The sequence below is a fragment of the Anastrepha ludens genome, chromosome 2 (assembly GCF_028408465.1).
Source record: "Anastrepha ludens isolate Willacy chromosome 2, idAnaLude1.1, whole genome shotgun sequence".
Lineage (NCBI taxonomy): Eukaryota > Metazoa > Arthropoda > Insecta > Diptera > Tephritidae > Anastrepha > Anastrepha ludens.
The window spans coordinates 153,869,112-153,885,381 of NC_071498.1; the positions used below are offsets into that span (position 1 = coordinate 153,869,112).

The following is a 16,270-nucleotide window of genomic DNA, read 5'->3' on the forward strand; positions in this document are numbered from 1 at the left end:
AAGTTGGGAATTGGGTTTCCTGTGTATTGGATGCGCTGCACACCTCGGCGGTTAGTGTGTGCGCATGTGTTTGTATGTGTGTGTGTGTGTAATCGTGCCAGAGTGTGTGGCTTGTTTGTTTGGCTTGTGGCAAGTGTTGGGAATAAGTCGTTCACCGCCTAACTTGGTCAACGACAGCAGCAACAACGCGGCAGGCAGAAGCAACTCACTGCATATGTGCCACTATGAATTTTAATAGAATAACAACAATAGCAAAAACGGTAGCTTAAAACCAAAAGTCTATTGTAGCAGTTGGCTGTCTGGCTATTGCTTTGTTTGTTGCAAGTCGCATGCTGAGAGAAAGAAAACAATAATGACAACAACGACTTTGGCACTGGCAGAAATTGAAGCTGAGGCTGAGGCTGAGACTGAAGTGGTTGTTGCAAGTGATTCCTTGCACTTGGGAAACAAGTTGTTGATAGCGCTGTTGTTGGCTTCAAAAATTTGAAACTGTTTTTGCCGTCGTCGTTGATTGCATTAATGTTGTTGCAATTGTTGTTGTACGAGTATAGTTGCTTACTGTCGGCTTGTGCTTGTTTTTGGAACATCCAACACATCCATCCAACTAACTGGGATTCTCTAACTAAGCCGCACGGCTGGTTTTCCAACAACTACAACCGGCTTGATCCCGCTTAGCCTAGCGCTTGATATTGTAGCGAAATGATGGCAGCACGCTGCCACAATCCAAGCTGCATCACTGCCACCACACGGATAGTCAGGCGCTTGTGGCAAAGACGTTAGTAGTTCATATAAAATCTTAATCACAAGCGTGAAATTCGCATTAGGTCTTCTGATATCACGACGATGTCATCGAATTCTTGCCACTTGCACAGTGCCAATGTAACTTCGCAAAAACTCAGCGATAATCCATTAGAACTGTGGTGAAATTAAATAACTCTGCACACTAAAAGGATTCAATTATTCAACGTTAATTCGAAATAAGGATAATATTCGTTGTGGTGTGAAATTTAAGTGTCGTTCATATTAAGAACATTGCGAATTTACTGAAAAAGTTTTCTGCTCGGTTTCTATTCCTGCTTCTCATCCTGCGAAATTTACCACACATGCAGCAGTCAAGGCACAGAAGTGCGGTGCATTTGAGAGTGTGTGTGTGTGTGTGAATGCTCGTTCGCAGTAATTAGCATTTGTAGTGAAGCAGAATAACAAACAAAAATTGGATTAAATTCTACGTGTGGCAGTGAAGCAGTGCTGTGCTACCGGATACGGCACAAAAGTTGAGCCACTTCAACTAAATCAAATACGTACGACTTTTTCCTGTGGTTGCGCAAATATCACTTAAACGCGAGCTCAAAATGAAAGCGCTAATTTCATTTGGTGTTATAACACTTTTAATGGTGATTTCAGTGCGCGCGACACCCGCCATTAGCTCCAGTGAAAACTCGGTAAATATACAAAATTTATAGGAAAAATTAAAAATTAGAACAACGAAAAGAACTTTAAAAGCTAAGAGGAAAAAATTTTGTTTTAGAAAAAAGAAAGGGATAACAAAAATTTAAACAACAGGAAAGTAGTAAAATGTTTTTAACTGGCACGATTTTGATTCTCTTTCAAAGAACAAAAATGGTGTGACCTTTGAGTTGGGAGAGCTGCTATTTATATTGCCTTCCTTACACTGAAAAAAATGAACTTTGCAGTTTGAAAACGGTTTTATCGATTTTCAAAATATTCTTCATAGTGGTCAACATACTTTTGCGTTCATTTAGACCAATTTTCGAAGCGCTTTGTCCAGTCGTTTTTCCAGGGCGCCTTTTAAATTGTATGCAATCCTGTTCGCATTGGGTCTTTTTTTAGCACAAAGTGATAATGCAAAATCTTATGGATTCTCGTCATACTACGACCCAAAAATACTTCAACCCCACAGTATGTGAGACGACGAACTTGCTCTCACATTTCGCGCACGGCAAAGATATTTTCTACCACTGCAACTGATTTCGGATCATCTTCCCGGCATTCGTTGGTGAGTAAACAGCGAAGTTTTTTATGGCACGAAATAATGGTTCTAATAGCGATTGGTTCTCGGCAGGTACTAGCAAACCTACAAGTGTACATCTGCCATGAAAAATCCAGTCATAAAAAACCAGCTGCCGTTCGAAGTCGACATGGAACTGTAGGTACCTCTATTTATGAAAAAATATCTAGACGCCCACCACAAATAGGAAGAGGTGTTAGACCAAGCACAAAACAAAGGGTGTAAACGTCAATTACATATAAATAAGTATGTACATATGATGGTGCCTGCTCACGGCATAATGATTTTAGTTCATCGATTCCTTCTTACCTTAATTGCATTTCCTTGCCGAGATTAATTTCAGTAGGCTCTTTAAACAGCACTAAAACGTGATGAGTGCGTTTATGATAAAATATGACAAACTTTCCAATATAAAAGTCAGATGGCACTTGAAAACACTCTCTTAATTCTTGTCCTGCCTTATGGATGATAAGGTATTTGGAAACGCTTCCAACGATCACGATCCTACGCAATGACCTCGACTTCTTTGAAAGATTTCCCTAAAGCCTTCAGTTCCTTTTCCAGAGTTGTTTTCCAAATGCACCTAGGACGTCCTTTTTTTTCTAGTGCCTTGCGGGTTCCAATCGAGTACTTGCCTGCATATTTCTGTGGGATCCTTCTGGAAGAGTATTACCAATCTACCTCCACGTTCTCTACTCTATTTCAGTCTGGATGGGTAGCTGCTTACAATTCGCCCAAAAGCTTGCTGTTATTGATTGTTCTGGGTCACTAAATCCGCAATTAATGTCTGCAAGATTTGTTGAAAAAAACTTGCAGCTTATTAGCGAGCAAGTTTGTCATGAGCCAGGTCTCACAGCTATACAAAAGGACCAATTTTACAATTGAGTTGAAAATAGGGTAAGAGAGTTTTGCACTATACTAAAAGCTGCAAATTTAAACTTTTAATGAGGAAGAAATTGAATATTTGGAAAAATATGTAAGAGGAATCCAAATCGCTGCATCGCCTGATATGTGTTGGTATTACAGGGGCTATGAAAACATGTCCCACGTATGCATTGGGTGTGCTCCTGAACATACCACCGCTTCCTATTCTAATTGAAAGGGAAGCTCGCTCGAGTGCCTTAAGATTAAAAGATATATCTGAACTTAGAAGTGGGGATATGAAAGGACATTTAAAGATCTTAGAAGATTTCCTACATAGTCCCATTCTTCATAGGGATGATATACTATCACCCAAACCAATACTCTTCAGGAATTTCTAAGTTATAATTAATGCACGCACAGACTGGGGAACTAACTCTATCACTTTCAAACATGGCTCCCAGCTATGGTTTACTGATGGGTCCAAATTGGAAAATGGTAGAACAGGGGCAGGAATCAATGGGCCTAAATTCAAAAAATCGATTCCGATGGGATTCTACCCAACAATATTCCAGGCAGAAATACAGGCCATCGAAACATGTGTGAGAGAATACCTTAGCAGAAAAATGAGAGGTACTCATCTACATACTTTCAGATAGCCAATCGGCTCTAAAAGCCCTTCTATCAACAACCATCACCTCCAAATTGGTAAACGATTGCATAAACCTTCTCAATACGTTAGGGAACCTCAACATAGTAACACTATGCTGGATTCTGGGACATGAAGGACATGAGGGAAATGAAATGGCTGATGACCTTGCAAAACAAGTAGCAAATATGCAACTTACTGGTCCTGAGCCTTTCTGTGGACTCACAAAAGGCCACATTAATGAATTCCTTGGGAAATGGGAAGAGGAAAACTTGCCGCACACTGGCTAAACTGTACCGTTCAGCGTCAAGCCAAACTATTCCTAAGTCCCAACAAAGGAATATCTGACAAACTTCTCCCACTAAACAGAGTAGATCTGCGTCTTTTAACAGGATATCTTACAGGTCACTGCAGCCTGAGGTATCATCTAAATAATATTGGTCTATCTGAGACCAATGCCTGCCGCTTTTGTGAAATGGACATAGAAAGCTCAGAACATGTGCTTTGTGAATGTCCTGCATTGGGCAGACAGAGACTTCATCACCTTGGTGGTATCGTAGTATCTCCATGCAATCTTTGGAACAACAAACCCAAAATTGTGCTAAAATTTTTAAAAAGCCTAAAACTCTGGGGTTACAAAACAGGCCTTTCACAATAGATCAGCTCTGGTCGCAGTGCGTAATGGCCTTCTAATAATATATTAATAATAATAATAATCCTAATCGCGGACGCTCTCGACTTCCTTTGAAGAGAAAAAAATATGTTACTGGAAAGGTTTGAAAAATATTTTCGCTTGCACTCTGACTCCTGGGATGCAATTCTTGCAACATTCCCGATATAAAATTAAGATTTTGAAAAGTCTTGCTAGAAAGTGATGAGTCATATACTCTAGAGGATGTCCCAGATAAAGGTTAGGATGTTCAAAATACAAGCGATAGGAGACGAAATTAATTGCAGCCCTAATACATAATTTCTCGAATGTGATGAGGAGTTATCAGGTATTCGATTAAAATAAACCAAACTGCTAAATTTTCGTAAATAACTTCTTGTTTTTTGATGAAAATTATTATATACTTGTAGACTCTCATGGCGGGCCTATAGCAACCGAAGTAATTTTGTACTTGAAGAACAATAATAGATGAAGTTTGCAACGCTTTAGTGCGGTGTAATTAGAAGCTTTTACTCAAAATTATGATTTGTTGCGAAAACATTTCCTTATACAGCTCAGCTCGTATAGACTTACTTACTTTTATTCTTTAAGAAGCCGTGTTATGTTACTTAAAGATGTTAATTATCACAAAAGACTTTCACGGTCACTAAATATTTAGTGGTAGTGCAATTCTTTTTCACTATCACTAAAGGTTTAGTTGTAATGCAATTTTATTTTCACTATCACTAAAAGTTTAGTGAAATTCATTCTTTTTTTGACTATCACTAAATATTCAGTGTTAATAAAATTCATGTTTAAACTACCATTAAAGAAGTAGTGGTAGTGAAACGCGTATTGCATTTATTTTCTAGTGTATTATGCGCAACCCTGGTAGAAAGTACCCAGCTTTGTATGTATGGCAATCGGTGTAGAATTCCATACTTTGTTCAGCTGGGTAAACGCGCTGCGAACTTTTGCGATTCTGCTTTGTATGTCGTCTACTGCATCGCGGTCCGTAGAAATTGCACTTCCCAGGTAGGTGAAGGTGACAACACTAGAAGCGCCCAAAGCCAGAAATATGAATAGCAACCCTTGTAAAACCTCATCCACATAGCAGGAAAATAAAAATGCTTTTTACGTTTTTTTGCAGTCGGATTTGAAGTTGAGTAGTATTTTTGAGAGAAACTTCGATTCTTTCCTTATGATTAAGGATAAGGACGAATAATTATTTTACTGCACACTGTGCAATATTGAACTAATATTAGAATTATTAAGAACTTTATACGCCAGCGCATATTTCAGTAAATTTTTACTGGCTTTTAATTTTTGGAATCAAACAAACTCATGGGCAATTAGAATTATAAGTATTGTTTGTAACATCAGACGCACGAACGTAATTTAGTCTTACTACTGTGGTATATAAGAATTGGGTGGGATTTTTATTGTATCTCAATAATATTTAGCCTGAATTTAACTGACGTTCTCATCAATAAATGTGCCGAGCTTGGGCGAGTTTTATTAAGTCGTCATCGATACCCGGATGAACAGACGAGCACCTTAAAGTTGGCACCTTGCCGATAAGGGTTTCCGAATCATATTGGAAAAATTGAGTGTCATCACCAGTGGTAATTTTATAGAAGACATTTTTATTCGATAATGTCATTCAAACGTAGAATTCTGAAGCATTTTTGATCGTTAGTGAGTATTAGTCATATGCAGAATTTAGTATACCAGATTAAGAGTTTAAATTTGATTGAAATGAGAGATATGTAACCAATAGCAATACGTCATTTATTTATTAGAGTCAGAACTATGACTTATCTGTTTAAGTTTTCTGGCTGTGGACAGCAGTTTTTGGCTACTCGGAAAACTCTGTCTGCTCATTAAAGACCTTCATACACTTTTCTATTTTTCTAATCACAACAAACTAAAAAAAAATCATTCTTTAACATAACAAAGTTATGGAGGAAAAATGCAAAACCAGAATTGACAAAAGCCTATATTACAAAACGAAGCTCCTGGCTCGTGGATTAGTATGTTTTGTTGTGTTGTTGTTTTATCTTTTCTTTTATTATGCTTGCTACTTTACTAATATCGAATTTAGTTATGATTTGGATACATCAAATTATCAAAAATGGGTCTGTGAAAATAAGTATCAGTTGACGTAAGAAATTTGGTTTTACAGCGTAGAAAAAAAAAAGTCGTATGGTGAAATTTAAAACAAAATTTAACTTGAGTCGACCAACAGTGCAGAAAATTGTAAAAAACTTTAAAACTACGCCTCCCGTAGAAACTATTCCGCAGCGATACCAGTTTGAGTCTCAAAGAAGTGTACAAAAATCCTAATCAAAAAATCCTGCTTCAAAATTAGGCGAACATGTAGCAAGCGCATTGGAAAATCGTATTCATTTAATAGCAATTCGAAGAACTCTGAACAATAATAGTTTTCTTAGTAGAACACCACGCAAAAACCCTCTAATTTCGGCAAAAACCCCCTAAATTTGAAGTTCGCAAGACGTAAAGAAAAACAGATGACTCAAAGTTTAAAATACTACTTGACAGCGATAGAACGGCGAAAGTTTGTAGGAAAAAAACTACTACACTTAAGCCGAAAAATTTAGTATCACATCATGTAAAATACTAATAGGACTATGAATAAGTTCGTGCGGTTTTTTTTCGAAATTTGAAACTTTATTGACGTAAAATGGTTACAAATTTAATATTCAAAATATTGCCCATCGCTTACTACTACTTTTTCCCATCTTTCTGGCAATTCACGGATTCCCTTTGTGAAAAATTCGGTCGGTTTTGCCGCAATCCACGAATCGATCCATTTTTTGACTTCATCGTAATTACGGAAGTGCTGGTCAGCCAGGCCATGTTGCATCGATCGGAAGAGATAGTAATCGGATGGCGCAAGGTCTGGACTAAACGGCGGGTGGGGTAGGACATCCCATTTGAGCGTTTCTAAGTATGTTTTGACCACTTGTGCAACATGTGGCCGAGCATTGTCATGTTGCAAAATAACTTTGTCGTGTCTATCGGCGTATTGCGGCCGTTTTTCTCGCAGTGCTCGGCTCAAACGCATCAATTGTCGTCGGTAGACATCCCCCGTAATCGTTTCATTCGGTTTCAGTAGCTCATAATACACAACACCCAGCTGGTCCCACCAGATACACAGCATAACCTTCAGGCCATGAATATTCTGCGCCGACGTCGATGTTGAAGCATGGCCAGGGTATCCATACGTTGCCCGACGTTTTGGATTGTCGTAATGGACCCACTTTTCATCGCCAGTCACAATTCGATGCAAAAAACCCTTTCTTTTGTGCCGTTGAATCAGTTGTTCGCATGCCATAAAACGGCGTTCAACGTCTCTTGGCTTCAATTCATACGGCACCCAATGGCCTACCTTTCGGATCATTCCCATGGCTTTTAAACGTTTGGAAATGGTTGATTGATCAACTCCCAAAGTTTTTGCAACCTCTTCTTGCGTTTGAGCCGGATCTTGATCGAGCAATTCCTCCAATTCGGTATCCATGAACTTTGGCGGCGCACCCTCGCGTTCTTCGTCTTCCAAGCCAAAATCACCACTTTTAAAGCGTGCAAACCACTTCTGGCACGTTCGCTCAGATAGAGCATGCTCACCATAAACTTCCACCAAGATACGATGACTTTCGGCTGCTTTTTTCTTCATATTAAAATAATGAAGAAGAATTCCCCGCAAAAACACATTATTTGGCACGAAATTCGACATTTTCAAGTGTGGTAAAAATATTGTTGTTTACGCTTCAAATAAAAAACTTATACTGACGTTTGTGCCTTACGACAGTAGCTCTCCAATGAATGTTTGGAAATGTGGATCGATGGAATAATAATCAAGTTACGCCATCTGTTGTAAAACCGCACGAACTTATTCATAGTCCATATGGTGTCGGCAACGTAGTTATTTGGAAAGCTATTACGGCATCTGTAGTTGAAGGGATAGCACAAATTGAGGGTAACTTGGATGGATCATAATTCGAAACCTTCGTTCTATAATTTGGAGTTTGATGCAGGTTGAATTTTTCAACAGGATAACGATTCAAGAACACGGCACATCATATTGTTAAGGAATGGCTGCTTTACTATGCACCAAGGCAATTAATTTACACAACACCGCAAAGCCCAGAATTAAATATTATTGAAAATATAATAGAATGGAAATTTTGGAACGCGAAATTAGAAAAAAAATCAAATTACTAGCGTGAAAAAACGTTATATAACCCTGGACTTTTGCGCTTCATAAAGGACTATGCATAGCCAGTTCTGCTATATGGCATGGAAATATGGACCATAAATTGGCGGGCATGAACAGACTGGAAGCATTTGAAATGTGGCTTATCCGGATATTACTTAAAATACCCTTTAACGTTTCAGAGCATGTCGGTGCTCTATGAACCTCGCGAACAGATTTTTTTTTTTTCAAAATAATTAAATTTCCTCAATTTGGAAACGTTGTTCTGGCGTTAAACGTTTTATGTTGACTTGCCAAGCCTTACTGACCAACGCAGTTTGCCATTCTGAGCTGTGTAACCATAGTTATCGATATCGATAGTTCTGATTAACGCTTCACTAGACGGGGCTAGTTTATTGGGGTGGCAGCCTTTGGTCGCAAAAAACCAGAGTCGTTCTGGTAACGTAGAACTGGCTACCATGGGAATGATGCTGAAGCACCTAGGTCCATTGGGAGTAGGACAAGTGGAAAGTAGGGCGAGTGGCCCCGCTACCGAAACCTGGGAAACCCGCCAACCAAGAGGAATCTTATCGGCCGATATCTCTTTTTTCCCTAGTAGGGAAAACACTTGAAGCCCCCTACTCCCACTGTTCACGAAACATCTGGCTTCAGCCCAACATCAGCATGGTTTCCGACGAGTGCACAGCACTCACCGTCATCAACGCCCAGATGAACCGCTGGCTTAACCAAAATCACCCTTGCGAGAGGACTGCCCTAGTAGCGTTGGACTTGAAGAAGGCTTTCGATATTGTCAGCTATTTCACGCTACTGGATGACTTTTTCAGTCAACACTCCCGCCAGCGCTGAAGAGGTGGTCCGCCAACTATCTGAGCGGTCGTCACTCGTCAGTGATTTTTAGAGACCATACATCCAAGCAGAGAAAGATCAAGCAACATTGTCCGCATGGTGGTGTCCTTTCAACCTTTCTGTTCAACTTCTATCTATCTAAGCTCCCCCGACCACCAGAATCACTCTCCTTGGTCTCACCCAACATTTTGAGTGTAACCTTCGACAGTTTGCTCTCCTTCTCTGCGAACACAACCGCAATTGCCACCCTTCAATACCTACACAACGAGGCACAGATGCTCCCAGTAAAGGAGTACAATAAACTACTCAGCAAACAGTTTCTGCTTAGGTGCTACCGAGGGTTTCACCCTTGCAGACACCTGTTCGAGCCAGAACCGCCTCCCAGTCACGCCAGAAGACACCTCCTCAATTACGCCACCAAGATCCAGGACAAAACGAACAGACATCTACTGGACCAGACAGTGTTTAGACAGACAATAAACGACATTCAGCGGGAGAGCATCACCACCTTCTTAAGCTCCCGATCACCGAATGCCGTAATCGGAGTCCAACCAGCATCTACAGCAGATGAAGAGCTCCAACTTCCCCGTGAGACTCGCGTAACACTGGCACAATTTCGTGCCGGATATAGTTGCAGGTGAAACTCGTACTTATCCAGAATTGACCCCGACATACCAAATATATGTCCTGCATGTGAAGGCACCCCGCGCGACACTTACCACATTTTCATATGCCCCTCAAAACTCACTCATCTAACACCCCTTTCCCTCTGGACCCAACTTGTCGAAACAGCATGTTTCCTGGGCCTTCCTTTAGATGAGTTAGACGAAGATGACCGGTGATATACACTACACTGACAGGGTTTGTATTACTGCTAATTTATGTTTGGCTTATTTGTACTAGTACTTGATGGAAGAACTGAGAGAGGAGGCGAGTGTGTAGTTATGCTGAGTTATTATTATTATTTTATTTCCGACTATTGTCTTATTAAGCAATACAGCTTCTTCTTATTGATAGTAAGTTTGTCAAGCTCACTTGTGTAGTATTTAGAAGATCGTAAGACAAGCAGAGTGTATTTTTAATTGTTATTTAACTAGTCGCGCTTTAATGTCTTATACCCATTTCTTACTCTTATCTTGCATTCACATTTTTTTTTTTTCACTTTTGCTTTGCCTTCGCCTGTAGATTCCCATCATGAATCGCAATCAATTGGAAGAGGGCTTTCTGCGGAAACTCAACATCAAATGCAGTCAAAGGGACAATCATTCGTGTATGATGCTCAAACTGATTGTCTACATGAATCGAATATTCAAAAAGTCTTCCATCGAGATAAATGAAAATTTAAAAGTCTCACAAAATAGGTAAGTAATCATTTAATATATAGTAAAAGTAGAGTAGGAATGGTAGGCGATTGCAAAAAAATGAGCACTTATTAGAAAGCCTACAGCAGCAGCAGCAAAAAACCGCACGACAATGAATTATCCAGTTCACAAAACAAATAACAATAAGAAAAAAGCACGCACACTTACACTTTTTATCTACCATTGCAGAGACATCGACTCCATACCGGATGATCCCGATGATGATTTACTGTTGGCGCGTTCAATTGAATCCGACGATGAGACGCTCGGTCTATTGGTGGCCGGAAAAATTTGGAAATTTATACGCTCACGTACGCTACGCTATAAATTCTCCGATAATGCAGACTTTGTGCTCACCACCGAACCCAAAGGTAATTTGAACTTTGGCGTGTCCGTCAGTCCAGTGGATGCGCTCGAAGAGGGACGTGGGAAAATGAAAAATATGGGTCCAATGTTGATGGTAATGATGGCCAAGGCGGGCATGGTGGGTGCCATCATGCTCAAGGGCCTATTCCTGCTGGCAGGAAAAGCGTTAATAGTCTCCAAAATTGCGTTGCTCTTGTCGGTGATAATCGCTTTGAAGAAGTTGCTATCACAGAAGAAACACGTAGTAGAGATACCACATCACGACACGTACAGTTCGGGTTGGGCGCGCGCATTGGATGGTTTTATTGAGGGCATGGCTGAGGTGCCGGCACAGATAATAGCACAGGAGGCGCAGGATATGGCATACAATGGACAAATGCCAACGAAGGAGATCCATTAAGGGGAGTCGATAGCCAAAAGATGAGAGAAATGATGTGGTACAAATAAACAAATATTTATGAATAAGAAAATAGAAAAATTCAATGCAAATGAGTAAATACTTTTTAATGCTGTAGAGTGGGTGAATGAGAACTACAAAAAACAAAAAAAAAAAAAACAAACAAAAAATTTTAAATAATGTTAAATAATGAAAAAAAAAGAATACAAAAATGTATGCAAAAAAGAATGCAACAGGGGAGCGCAACGCAAAGAAATGCAAAAGGGGAGCGCAACGCAAAGAAGTGCAAAAACTAGGAGTGCAAAAAAACGGTATGCAAAAAATAATGCAAAAAAGGGAGTGCAACAAAAGAAGTGCAAAAAAAAAAGGAGTTCAAAACAATGTTTTTTACGCAACGCAGCTGCAGAAAAACTGCAATAAAATGTGAAAACCCAAAGCCAATGCCACCAGCTGTGCCTGTTCAGAAGTGGCTATTTTCCATAGCGCAATCTACACATACATGCATACATACACACACACAATACATGCACATTTATAGAATCTCTTACACGCATTTTGTTATTAAAAAAAATTTTAAATTACACAGAAATACATCCACTAAAGCATCTCTCATCTATTCCTTACGCTAAACTTCCCTGCAAACACTTTTTTATTTATTTACAGTATCAAATATTTATTTTACTTTAAAATATTGTTAAATATTAATTATACTCGAATATTGCTTGAACCATTTTTGAGCGCATTGGAAATAATAAAAAATGTTTTATGGTTTCATTTCTTATTTTTCTACCCGTTTGACCGAAATCTGTCATATTTTTTCACTGTCAATAAAAAAATACGTAAAATAAATATGTTTAAGTTTAAATATTACTATATAAGCGAAATAAAACAGTTATTTATTAAAAAAGTTGTTTATTATAATTTACTATTTATTTTATTATTTATTGTACAATAATTTATAACGCATAAAAATAAAACAATCGAAGCTTTTGAAGCTTTTAACATCGCTTTTTTGTTAGTGTTTTTTCATATTTATCTTCTTAAATTTTTATAAATACAGTATACATTTTATTTTTACTACTACTAGATATTATTTCATTTTTTTGTTTTTGTATTTTCTCATTTTCTCATAATATTAATTTCATTGCATTGATTTAACAATTTATTCTTTATTTTCTACTATTATTTTCCTTTTATTGAAATGTGTTACATTTCTTGTTTGTTTTTTTTTTTTGTGATTTTGTAGCATTTTTTGCTAAGTAACATATTTTTGCTCAACTAAAACAACAACTACAAACTTACAATTATATAACAAATATGTGTGTTAAAGTTTTCTGCATTAGCATTTAGTTTAAATCTTTCATAAGGGAATATATATATATATATTTTTTTTTGAATTTTTTCTTCATTTTAATATGATTGCAATTAAAAAGAGATTAATAAAAAGAATTCATCTATAACAAAGAATGTTGAATAAATTACATATACAACTTCTAAAATAAAGTTCGGAATTTTCTATGTGGCGAATTTTGCTAACAAAGGCTTCGGTGTTGTGTATCAGGCGCGATAGTATGGGTGATGTGGCTGTATGTAGTTGTAAACCAATGGCCGCCTCACGCCCACTCCAGCTGCTGCTGCAAAATGAATGAGAAAAAGAGAAAATTGTATTCACATACCAGAATGTGCAGTAAAGAAATAAAATTCTTGCTTAAGCAATTTGAGTTGGAATTCAAGTTATCACTGCTTAGAAAAATATGGAACAATAAATAAAATGTTTGAAAAGCCTTAAAATATAGGATACCTCAGCACGCTTTGTACATTACTTAGAACTCTCTTGGTCGCAGTCCGCACTAGTCTTATAATAATAAGCAAAGATTACAAATTTAAAAATTAAAAACAAATGTTTACCTGAGCGATTTTTGCTGATTTCTCATTAGAGAAGCAGCTAGTGACGTTAAAATAATCATAAAATTACAGTGTGTGTCAGAAGAAAAGAACCGGTTTTTTCTTGTAACTTCAAGATATAAGAACACATAATAAATCATTTCCTTTTGTTTGCACTATAAAGCAATTTACATATTTACATACTTATAATTTTGATTCCTCATAAACAAATTAATGCTGATAGTCCAAATTAATATTAACTAAAGTTTAGCTTTCATTCCACTATAAAAATGCGATCAACATATTTACATAATTACTATTTGATTTCTCATAAACAAATTAACGCTGATAATTCAATTTAATATTAACTTTCGCAATCAGAATTTCCCACAGGTGAATTCTTCATAAGTTTTGCTAAATTACATTTTTGCATTTCCTGCCTCACAATCAAAGTTGCAACCAATTCCACGAATTGGCGCAACAAGCCAAATATTGGTTATCAAGTTACTGCACACTAGGCTGGGTCGATTTGTGGGGAGGCAAAAAAATCGCCCATTGCTTTGTGAAAATCATATTCTAGGGATCAAAATAAGAAACTTTGCCGAAGGAACCATACCTCTAAACCGAATTCTGATGTCCCCCAATTTGGGTCGAACTTTTTAGTTTCTTTTCTCATGTAAAGGCCAAAAATGGTGATATTTTGAAATGATTGTATGGGGAACCTCCCAGGGGAGTTCCAGGGGGTGTGCCACTGGCATGGGTGGATCGGCCGTCCAAAGTTAGTGGGGGTCGATCATACATTTGGTCTCGATTGGACATCAGAATTCGTTTTAGAGGTATGGTTCCTTCGGCAAAGTTTCTTATTTTGATCTCTAGAATACGATTTTCACAGAGCAATGAGCGATTTTTAAATCGACCCGCCCTACTGCACACGCATGCGGTAAAACGCTATATCTTCTGCTAAATGCTTACGCCTGCGTCTGGCTTATTTAGTGCAAGCAATTGTTGTTGCTTTTAATAATTAAAATCTGTTTAAACGAGAAAGAATTAGAAGTCAGCCCTCAGTCCACATTCTGCAGTGCTTCGATCAGGTTAATTTGAAGAATAAATTTGCCTTACATATATTATTTTATATTTCGTTCTGCTTTTTGCTGCGTAATAGTCCCACACAGGGGCTACGATGCCATTGCTAACTCAGGTTAGTGTCGTTCGAAATTTTTCCGTACACGCAACCAAAAAAAAATGAGTGAGAAGTACGCGAAGCGTTTTGAGCCGGTATTTTTATGCACGCATTCGAAACGGCCGAAATTATCTTACGCCGCGGCTTCAAAAGCAATTAAAAAACAAAAAAGTTTGTTGTGATGTGAAATCAGAGGTATAAAGTGTACAAAAATGTTGATGACTTTTCCGAGCGCGGCTTGAAGCGAGTGTCGACAAAAAAGCAGAATAAAGTGGTCTTCCAACTTTTTAAGCGGGAGCCTTCTTTGTGACTAACTATGCCAAGCACGATCAGTTCTTGCTAAAAAGGGAATAGATATGAGTATCAATATCATCGAACGTCGTCTGAAGGAGGCGAACATTTCCTACGGTCCCACATCATCAAAATTACTGCTCTTAGAAAAATACATTGAGAAACAACAAAACAAGCAAATGGCGTCACTGTAATGAACTGGCCTTCACAGTCCCCAGACGCCAGCCCCATTGAAAATGTGTAGGGAGCTATGAAAACACATCTTGCCGGAAGGCCAGTCCATGATTTAACGCAAATCGTGCGTCAAGTTCGCAAAATCTAGTCCTGTTTGTCGGTGAGCTACGCAAAAAAGCTGGTTGAAAGCATGAAGAACATGCCACTCTCTACTCGACAACGAAGAGAACTACACGGCTTATTGAGTAATTACGACTCGTAATTTTGTACATTCTTTCATGTAAAAAAAATTTTATATATATATTTTTTATACTTCATGAATAGTCGCGGTTCCTTTTTCCTGACATGGACTGTAGCTAAAAACTGAGCTTCCCTATTTTTGGTTAAGTGATAAGACTGTGTGAAATGATCGAAAAATCCACTATTCGAATCTCGGTGAAATGAAGAAAAACATTTTTTCTAATAGCGGTCGCCACTCGACAGGCAATGGCAAACCTCCGAGTGTATTTCTGCCATGAAAAAGCTCCTCATAAAAAAAATATCTGCCGTTCGGGGTCGGCTTGAAACAGTACTCGTAGGTCCCTCCATTTGTGGAATAACAAAAAGACGTACATGACAAATATGAGGAGGGCTTTATCAAACATCCAAAAAGGGGGTACGCGCCAATTTTTTATCCTAAGATCTTCCGATAAAAATGTCCCGCATTCCCAAGCATATTCCGGTATTCTTAAAATGTGAGGTCAATGCCTGAAAATCCTGTTGGTTGGCAAGGAGTATATTTTGAGAAACAACAAAGCCATTTCCATTATTATATAATAGTTTTTTCATTATTGGGCGCGCAATGTAAAAGGCAACCCTCGTAGTAGGAGTTTTGCGGCCACTAGTTAAGAATCTGATATCAGATTCTAAAAATTTAAAACGGCGGACGAGTTTTTACGAACGAATTGATCTGGAACTCTTCACTCAAAAGCTTTCGCTGATCATTACTTCTACTTATCAGAAAAGTTAATATTAATAGTTTAAGCTTACTAGTGCTAGGTTTAACTTTTACGACTTGTGCCTATTTTGACACGGTAAATAAAACAAAAATTAGTTTCTCGCTAGATCTTCAATTTAAGCGCTCTCTTAAGGGGCTGGTGGTCCTTAATTAAGCAGAAACAGAGAAAAATTATTATTAAAAAATTATATAAATTTGGAAGTGTTCGATGCAGTCATTCCGATGTAAAATTATATCAAAATAGTTTATTATTAGGTGCGCAACTAAGTACCCGCTGTTTGTCAATAGATGCCGCCACCAGTGTGTGCCAGTCGATTCTAACATAACCTTAACATCATAAACCAAGCTT

The 16,270-nt window shown here is 38.1% G+C and overlaps 2 protein-coding genes across 2 annotated transcripts in view; one reads left to right on the top strand and one right to left on the bottom strand.

Moving 5' to 3' along the window:
• The first annotated feature begins 1,352 nt into the window (after positions 1-1,352).
• On the top strand, positions 1,353-11,996 carry LOC128860029 (uncharacterized). The gene is made up of 3 exons (XM_054097257.1): positions 1,353-1,442; positions 10,457-10,632; positions 10,822-11,996. Exons 1-3 carry the CDS (start codon positions 1,353-1,355, stop codon positions 11,396-11,398), a joined length of 843 nt encoding a protein of 280 aa, XP_053953232.1. The 3' UTR covers positions 11,399-11,996.
• Positions 11,997-12,853: 857 nt separating this feature from the next.
• The window catches only part of LOC128860039 (uncharacterized), a 28,705-nt gene continuing 25,288 nt past the window's right edge, over positions 12,854-16,270 (bottom strand). Inside the window, exon 4 of the mRNA XM_054097266.1 lies at positions 12,854-13,029. Within this exon, the coding sequence (XP_053953241.1) occupies positions 12,953-13,029 (77 nt within the window). The 3' untranslated portion in view covers positions 12,854-12,952. The remainder of the gene's footprint in view (positions 13,030-16,270) is intronic.

Bases quoted from the DNA above. Each gene is read 5' to 3' on its own strand.
- LOC128860029 (XM_054097257.1), top strand. From the start codon at position 1,353: ATGAAAGCGCTAATTTCATTTGGTGTTATAACACTTTTAATGGTGATT. The intron at 1,443-10,456 runs GTAAATATACAA...CTTCGCCTGTAG, and splicing joins TTAGCTCCAGTGAAAACTCG to ATTCCCATCATGAATCGCAA. The intron at 10,633-10,821 runs GTAAGTAATCAT...CTACCATTGCAG, and splicing joins TTAAAAGTCTCACAAAATAG to AGACATCGACTCCATACCGG.